This window comes from Marmota marmota, unplaced genomic scaffold (genome assembly GCF_001458135.2).
Source record: "Marmota marmota marmota unplaced genomic scaffold, marMar, whole genome shotgun sequence".
Classification (NCBI taxonomy): domain Eukaryota; kingdom Metazoa; phylum Chordata; class Mammalia; order Rodentia; family Sciuridae; genus Marmota; species Marmota marmota.
In genome coordinates, this window is record NW_026000171.1 from 156,393 (window position 1) to 165,228 (window position 8,836).

The 8,836-nt window shown below is 32.4% G+C and overlaps 1 protein-coding gene and 1 non-coding gene across 3 annotated transcripts; both read right to left on the bottom strand.

Moving 5' to 3' along the window:
* Window positions 1-2,748: 2,748 nt before the first annotated feature.
* Window positions 2,749-4,106, bottom strand: LOC125611866. Of its 2 annotated transcripts, none has more exons than XM_048787554.1 (2): window positions 3,991-4,106; window positions 2,749-3,639 (listed from the first exon to the last, which is right to left on the bottom strand). In XM_048787554.1, exon 2 carries the CDS (start codon window positions 3,629-3,631, stop codon window positions 2,894-2,896), a length of 738 nt encoding a protein of 245 aa, XP_048643511.1. In that variant the 5' UTR covers window positions 3,632-3,639; window positions 3,991-4,106; the 3' UTR covers window positions 2,749-2,893. The 2 variants fall into 2 exon arrangements, with proteins under 2 accessions (XP_048643511.1, XP_048643512.1); XM_048787555.1 differs by having other exon boundaries at window positions 3,972-4,101.
* A 4,315-nt stretch (window positions 4,107-8,421) lies between these two features.
* LOC125611902 lies at window positions 8,422-8,526 on the bottom strand. The gene has a single exon (XR_007342148.1). It is a non-coding gene; the product is annotated as a U6 spliceosomal RNA (small nuclear RNA).
* Between the last annotated feature and the right edge of the window lie 310 nt (window positions 8,527-8,836).

Here is an 8,836-nt window from a genome sequence, read left to right on the forward strand (position 1 = left end):
TTTGAAAATAAATTAATTTATTACCTCAATAGACTAAAGAATTAAAGTAATTTAATCATGACAATGCAGAAAAGGCATTTAATAAGTTCAATATTTATTTATGACCAAAAAAATTGTTCAGCTACATGGTAATAATTGAGAACTTTCTCTACTTGATAAAGAACAACTACAAAAATCCTGTAGCTGACATCCTACTTAATAATGAGAAAATGGATTTTCCCTTGAGACTAGGAAGAAGCAAGGATGTTCCCTCTCAGCACTCCTATTCAAAATTGTACTGAATGTTTAGTAAGGTAAGAAAGGAAATAGAAGTTATACAGATTGGTAAGAAAAAGAGATAAAATTGTCTTTGGATATGACATGATTTTCATTTTTTAATACTTCTTAAGATAATTTGCCAAGAAATTGCAGTTATATTTGCCATATGAGGCAGCAAATATTTGTCATGTAAAAATTTAGTTTTCAAATAATTACTCAATACCTGCAATGTGCAAGACTTGGGTATAAACTAGGAAATTATTCATTTCCACTATGAAGAGGATACATTTTAATAGATGGCAAAAACAAATAAGTAAGCAGTGATGTAATTCCTGTGCTCACTTAAGAACACAGAATAAAGACTCTTAAATAGGAAAAACAAAGAAGTCTTCCTACAGAGAATGCCATCTTGTGAATCTGGATGAGTAATCATTAAATAAACAGCAACTAGAAACATGAGATTAGATGATAGGTATAAGCATACATATTTATAAAATCAGGGCATTGGCATGTAGTGCTAAATGACAACCTGAGAATCTCTTTCAACAATAGAGGTAGGCAGTTTGTATAAGCTAAATGGGTGGAGGCATTGAAGTGAGGGCTCTTATGGAGGTGATCACAAATAGGATGTTAAAACTTGGGAGAGGACCCCCAGAGGTGAAAGGGAATATTGCACGTGTAAGGTTAAGAGTTGGGTAGAGTATGATGTTAGATGAGGTGAGAGGTCATAGTAAAAATGAGATTGGATTGCTCAGTGGGGACTTAACAAAATAGGAGTTTGTAGATAATGTCAGAGAGCTTACTATTTTTTAGAACAATGGGGAGCCAAAGCATGGAAGTGGCAACATAATTTTTCTCAGAAAATGGCAATAGTGTAGAGAATGGGAAGTATCAACATTAGGCAGCTATTTTTTGTAAGTATGTAATACTATGGGGTAGTATTGCTCATGCAATAGTAAGGAGGGACTGTGGTGGTAAACATAGTTGGACAGACATTAGACCCAATAAGTGTTTATCCATGAATAGCAAACTCATTGCATGATATATGCTTGGTTTCTATCAAAAAGATATTATCTATGTATTTCTGAAATGGGTAGTGGAGAAAATTTTGATTTTGTCTTACAGTCACCAATGTCGCCAATTTTAGACATCTGAGATAATCCAAAGCATAATCTACAACCAGGGTGAGAGTAAGAGCTGAAAATAGAGGGCACACTAATCTCCAGGGGTTAGTTTTGCCAAATCACCTCATTGACCTTGGACATAGTTCAAAATTAGATATGTTGAAAGAGATTCTCAGGTTGTCATTATAGCACTACATGCCAATGCCTGACTTTATAAATATATATGTCTATACCTATCATCTAATCTCATGTTTCTAGTTGCTGTTTATTTAATGATTATTCATCCAGGCTCACAAGAAACCAATACCCTTGCTCTTTGAGGATCCATGTCATATTGCTTTGGCTCCCAAAATAATAAATGGATGTGGCTACATTAACAATTAGTCTTTTTCAAAATAAAAGTTTCATTTGTTCCGTGCAGAATTTGCTTCTCAAATTGTAATCATTTTTATATAGTTTGACTCATTGAAACTAAGTAAGGAGTCACTAATAATCAAACTACTAAAGGAAAATGTAGTTCAAATATAAAAAAATATATTTGCTTTTTTTTTCTTTCGCTTTCCTTTGTAAATATTTAAAACTCAATTATTTACTTTGAATCCCTGAAAATGTCATTTCCTTTTTTGTATTCATTTTCCTTCTGAATTTATACAAGATATGTGTTATTATCATTCTTTGAAGAACATCTGTATTGCAGTTTTTAAGCAAGAATCCTTAAGACATATTATTTTAAGAATGCTACAGGCAGTTCTTAAACTCATGCCAAAGAAGTTTGATATAGTGCTTGATTTTCTGTGATTTTTTCATTGGGTTTCTCCCTCTAAGATATTTTCTGGTAATTATTTCACTTTTAACTTAAATTATTATTTTTTTTACTGTGCTCTTTCAATTTTTTTATTGATTTTTATATATGACAGTGGAATGCATTACAATTCTTATTACACATATAAAGCACAAGTTTTTATATCTCTGGTTGTATACATAGTATATTCACACCAATTCGTGTCTTCATACATATACTTTGGAAAATGATATTCATCACATTCCACCATCATTTCTAACCCCCAACTCCCTCAGTTCTCCTACCACCTCTCTGCCCTATCTAGGGTTCATCTATTCATCCCATGCTCTCCTTACCTACCTCACTATGAATCGGTCTCCTTATATAAGAGAAAACATTTGACATTTGGTTTTGGGATTGGTTAACTTCACTTAGCATTATAAGAATGGTCCTTAAGATTTGATTGCATCAGGATATCAAAACTAATAGTGGTAAATACCTCAGAGTCTTCCCTTTAAACAACTCTGAACACTATTCCATTTTTTTCTATGCTTTCATTACTTATATATGAAGAAAGCAATCCTATCACATTTCCCAGTTTTATTTTTCCAAGATAAAAACATCAATGAACAATAATAAGAATAAAGCATGTATTGCTTTAATACAAGATCATATAGGTCAGTTTTACAAACATTTCACAGTGTGTCAATGATGATTATCAGGACTACTATTAGGATCTTATAGAGGTCTTGTATCTCTCAGAAAGAGCTATGCTCTTAACTCTATATTCATTAATGGAGTAAATGAAGAATATAATACAGAAAGTCATGATAACTACTGAGAGGCTGGCCAGAATTATTATGGACATTCTCTTCTCCTCTGTCCCCATTAACACACACAAATAAGGCCCTTGACACAAGTCGGTACTGCACCAACTCTTTTTTCTAATCAGTGGTTCCTGATAGTGCATAAGGATGGCCAAGAAGATCACCTGTACAGACATCTGTAGCATAAAGTAGACAAGATACATTGCCAATATGGGCATTCTCTTGGACAAGTCAAAAATCTCTTCCTTCTTTGCTTCATCTGCATTGTTGTCTTCTAAGTTTTCTTTTTCTAAGGATTGCTTCTTAAACATCATGTTCTCTTTATATATACCCCGAAGAATAGCAAACTCCATTACAAAAAAGAAGGAGGTAAAAACAAAGCCAACCATATACCAAACTCCTAGAATAGGTTTGGTGAAGTGGTCCTCATAGCATTCTGCTAGACAGGCATCAGAAATATTCCCATGGCACTGGAAGTCAGTTTCTACATGAATCCAGGACATTTGCACAATATGCACAACTGAAACATAAATAAAAGTGACACTGAACCACAGTGTTCGTCCTATGTAGAAGTTAGTGGGATCTTTGCTCATCTCTAGTATGGTTGGCACCACACCCCAAAGTTTCATTTTATCAGCCATCTTAGAGCCTAGGAAGACAAAAAGAAAAGTAGCAACAGTAGGAAGAGATTTTTAGACACTTACACAATTTTTGCTATTATCATATAGACTTTCTGTGAGGGTACTCAGCTGTCTTAGGTGAGAGGAAAACTCCAAAGAAAGTTTTGAAGAGCAACAAAGATATTTTACCCATTTCATTTTTTTAACATGCTCTCATTCCTAACTCCAATTTTCTCTTATCAGTTTGTCTTTCCTCCCTGATTCATTTCCAACCCCCGTCCTATAGTTTCTTTTTTAAACTCTCTGCATATTTATTTATCCTTTTTGTTCTCATTACAAATTCTCAGGATCATTTACTTACTTTTATAATCTGTACCAACCTGTGCCAGTCAACCAACTTGAGTCAACAGTAAGTTTCAACTGTCATAGAACTCTGGATACCGGTGCTTAACAGTGAATCTTCACCACTTGTCTCTCAAGAAGTACTTGAGATAGGTTAATGGAAATAACTGGTACCCTTTTAGGCTCTTTCTAAATCCAGTATTTCCAAAGTCCATCACATATTTCAAAACCTGTTTCTGGTTAATCAAGATGGATGGATCAATATATGATTGCTTTCTCCTGAAAGAACAGCTGAAATTTCTTTTTCCATTTATATCCTCTTGCTTACTTGAAAATTTTATAGATTTGAAGATATTTTGAGCCTCATATCATTCTGGGTGTAGAAAAATGAATGAGACAGTTTTTTACTTTAAAGGCAAAGTCTGAGGGTGTGCTTCCCCAATATGACCCCTGTGGTTCCTGTGATTTGTTTTCCCTTTTATAAGCTAGAAAAATATCATTGGAACAATTCATTATTAAGTTGAACCTCGGTCCTTGCTGCTTCAACCTTTACCACCCAGTTGGCTGAGGTTTTGTTAGGCCTGCATGACAGTTTAAATTCTTCCTCTACACAACTCTGTTCTCTCATCAACCCCCAACTCTATTTATTTTCAAAAGGATTAAACTTCAGTAAATATTTTGCACCCTCAATTCTAATGCAGCATCTACTTCCACAAAACACAATCAGTGATGCTCTTCTGGTCTGTGGAAGTCCATGAATCAAGCTACATCCACAAGGAGTTGAGTTGCCCTTCACCTCTGGAGTGAGAATTTCTAAAGTGCCAACCATTCTTTAGAACTCACAATGCTTAATCCTTGCCCTGGAGCCCTCTGAAAATAAACTCTTATTTAGCACAGAGAGGTGATAGGTTTACAACAAATGTCTCTATAAATATTTCCATAGAGCCTGAAGTTTTACATGTTTTGCCAAGGAACAGACTTGTGATTCTAGGTGCTGCTCAACACGGGAGAGGGAAATGTATTCAAATGAAAATCAAACAGGAGACAGGATGCATTCAGAATTAAATACTCTTACTATCTCCTCCTAATTTTTAGGTTATTTAAAATGATTTTTTCTAGTTTTTTGACGAGGATTTTTAGTATACTTGGAACTTATTTTTAAGTGTAAATATGTACAAAAATATAAAAGTCACACTGTTCACTTCTACAAATTTCATAGACTGAACATACTCATGTAATCATTATCCAGTTCAAGATAAAAACCATTACTGACATTCCCAATTCCCCATTTTCACATTTTTTTCAGATATTCTTTCATATCTTCTTTTATGTGATCAATAACTGGACATCTAAATACAGCTTAGATGTCCAATTAATAATGCAGCTTGGCTGATATTTGCAAATATATAAATAGAACCATGTGGTATTATGTCTGGATTTTTTAGTTTTATATATTGTTTTCACGAGCTATCTATAATATTGTTGAGTATAGCTGCAGTTCTTTCACTCTCATTACTCTATAGCATTCCATTATATGAATGTAAGATCTTTTATTCATTTTACTGATCGTGTTTTATAGTTTGAGGCCACATGAATAGAGATATTATAACTATTTGATACACGTCTTTTGATATATTAGTTATACTCTCTTAACCATGAGAATCTGTTTGCTCTATATCCTTAACAATACTTTGAATTACCAGTTATTGTTTTTTTTCATTTTGGTCTTTATGATGGATATGCAGTTGTCACATTGTGGATTGGATTTACATTTCTTTGAGGATTAATGAAATTGAGCAATTTCCAAATGTTTATTGGCCATTTGAAAACTATCCTTTGTGAAGTCTTTTGCCCATTTATTCTAATAGCTATTTATCCTTTTCTGATTGAACTTGGGGAATTCTTTATATGTTCTAGATTAAATATAAAGTTCTTCATAGACATTTGAATTGCAAATATCTTTCACCATTCTGGGGAATGCCTTTCTCTTTTCTCAATAGTTTCTTTTAATAAAAAGAAATTCTAAAAAAAAAAAAAAAAAGAAAGAAATTCTAAACCTTAGTGTTAATGATATATGTGGGTTTTTTCCTGTGGTTTTGGTATACTGTTTAAGAAAACTACTTATGCTGAAATCAGAAGATATTATTCTGTATTTTATTGTGAAACATTTATTGTGTTTCCTCTTTTTTGTTTTGCATTAAGATATAACACAGTGAAAGTTCACCCTTTTTATTGTACAGTTCTTCAAGAGTTGGCAAAGGCATACAATCATATAAAAAAATTGTCAAATTTTCTGAATTGCAGTGCCATTTTACATTAAACAACGTATTAAAATTCTATCACTCATCACATGGTATTGTGAAATCTTTTTATTTTAGCTATGTGTCTATTAAATATCTTTTGGCCTATTTTCAAACTTTTATATTGACTTATGAAAAGAGAATCATTTTGATGCCTCTCTTCTAATTTCTGGTGATTTGCTAGCAATCTTTCGCATTCTTTGGCTTGTTGATGTGTTGTTCCAGTTTCTTCCTTCAACTTCACAAGGCATTCTTGTGTGTGTCTCCAAATTTTCTCTTTTTATAAGAATACCAGTGATAGTGGATTAGGCACCATCCTAATAAACTTATTTTAACTTAGAAATTACCCTATTTGAAGTAATGTCACATTTTGAGATTCTCAGGATTAGAAACCCATTGTAACCTGTGACCAGCCTCTGTCTATTTCTTTCTGTACCATGACCCCTGGTGATCACCATTCTATTCCCTGTTTGAGTTTCACTTAAATTCCACAAATAATTAAAATCATGCATGTGTTTTACTATGTCTGGTTTATTTCACTTAGCATAATGTCCTCCATGTTCTTCCATATTTCCAAGTGGCAAGATCTCCTTTTATTCATTCATAGATAAAAATTTAGATTGTTTCTACATCTTGACTATTGTAAACAATGCTACAATAAACAAGGAAGTGCTAATATGTATTCACGATCCTGTTTTTTATTCTTTTGGACAAATATCTGGAAGTTGGATTACTGGATCTTATGGTAGTTCCATCTTTGATAATTTGAGGAACTTCCATACTGTTTTGCATAAGGGTTATACCAATTTACATTGCTACCAGTAAGGTATAGAGTTGCAATTTCTTCACATCTTTAACAACATATGTCTGTTATTTATTTTGATAATAGCCATCTTGACAGGTATGAAATGATATCTCACTGAGATTTTAAAAATATTTTTAGTTGTAGATGGACACAATGCTTTCATTTTATTATTTTTTTATGTGGTGCTGTGTATTGAACCCAGTGCCTCACATGTGCTTGGCAAGCACCCTACCACTGAACTAAAACCTTCACTGTGGTTTTGATTTTCATTTGCCCAACTTGGAATTGCAGTTGACTAGTGATATTGAACATCTTTTCATATTCACATTAGCCTTTAGTATATCTTTGGAGAAATGTCTGTTCACATCCTCAGCCCATTTCTTTTAACCAGTTTTTGGGTTTTTTCCTTTTTGATTTGTCAGAGTTTCTTAACATATTTTGGAATTCATTCTTATTAAGGTGTATATTTTGCAAATATTCTCTTTTATTTCTTAGGTTGTCTTTTCATTTTGTTGATTTGTTGTTGTTGTTGTTGTTGTTGTTGTTGTGCAGGAAACCTTCAGGTTGATATAATCCTAAATGTTATTACTTTCATCTGACACAGATCTCATTGATAAAATTGATGTCATTTTTTTTTAACTTTCATGGTTTCAAGTCTTAAAGTCTTTAATCCATTTGGAGGTAATTTCTATGTATGGTATTAGAGTCTGATTTAGTTCTTTTGCATGTTGATACACAGTTTTCCCAACACAATTTATTGAAGGAATTATTATTTCCTAAAGTATGCTTGGTGCCTTTTAGAAAAGTAGTTGACCATATATGCACAGGTTCACCTCTAGAGTCTGCTCCATTCTATTTATCCATATGTCTATTTTTAATGCCAGTAGAACACTATTATGATTACTATACTTTTGTAATGTAATCTGAAATCAGGAAGTATGGTGCTTCCAGCTTTGTTCTTCTCACTCAAGTTTGCATTTGTTTTGGAGTTAGTTATTATTTCATATGCATTTTAGGAGCGCTTTTTCTGTTTATGTAAAAAAACTATTTTTAATAGAAATTGTACTGAACCTTTTTCTTAATATTAAATTATTTCAATTCATGAACACAGGATTTATTGCTATTTTGTCCCTTTTGATCAGTATTTTCAGCTTATAAATGTCTCACCTCCTTGGTTAGACTTATTCCTAAGTATTTTATTTTTTATGACATTGTAATGTTTTGTTTTCTTAATTTATTTTTTATATAGTTCATTGTTATTCATTGTTGTTGGTGGAAGATATTTGATCACCTTTGATCACTAATTCAGTTTCCTTATTTACTATTGTCCAGATTTTCTATTTTTTTCATGATTCAATTTTTGTTTTAATATGGAAGGCTTCACAAATTTGAGTGTAATCCTTGAGCAGAGGCCATACAAATCTTCTCTATTGATCCAATTTTAGTATATGTGCTGTTGAAGTGAGCACAATTCAGTCTTGATAGGTTTTGTGTGTTAAGGATTTTATCCAATATTTTTAGATTATCTAGTTTGATGTCATATAATTATTGACTGTGTTCTCTTAGAATCTTTTCTATTCATGTGATTTTGATTTGATTTGTACCCTTTCTTTCTTTCCTGATTTAAATTATTTGATTTTCTCTTTTTCCTTAGTTTATCTGGCTAATGGTTTGCCAATTTTGTCAATTCTTTCAAAAAATAAGTCTCCCATTTTTACATTTTTTTCCAAGTGCTCTCCTAATTTATTTGTGTCTCCTGTAATCTTTGTTATTTCCTTT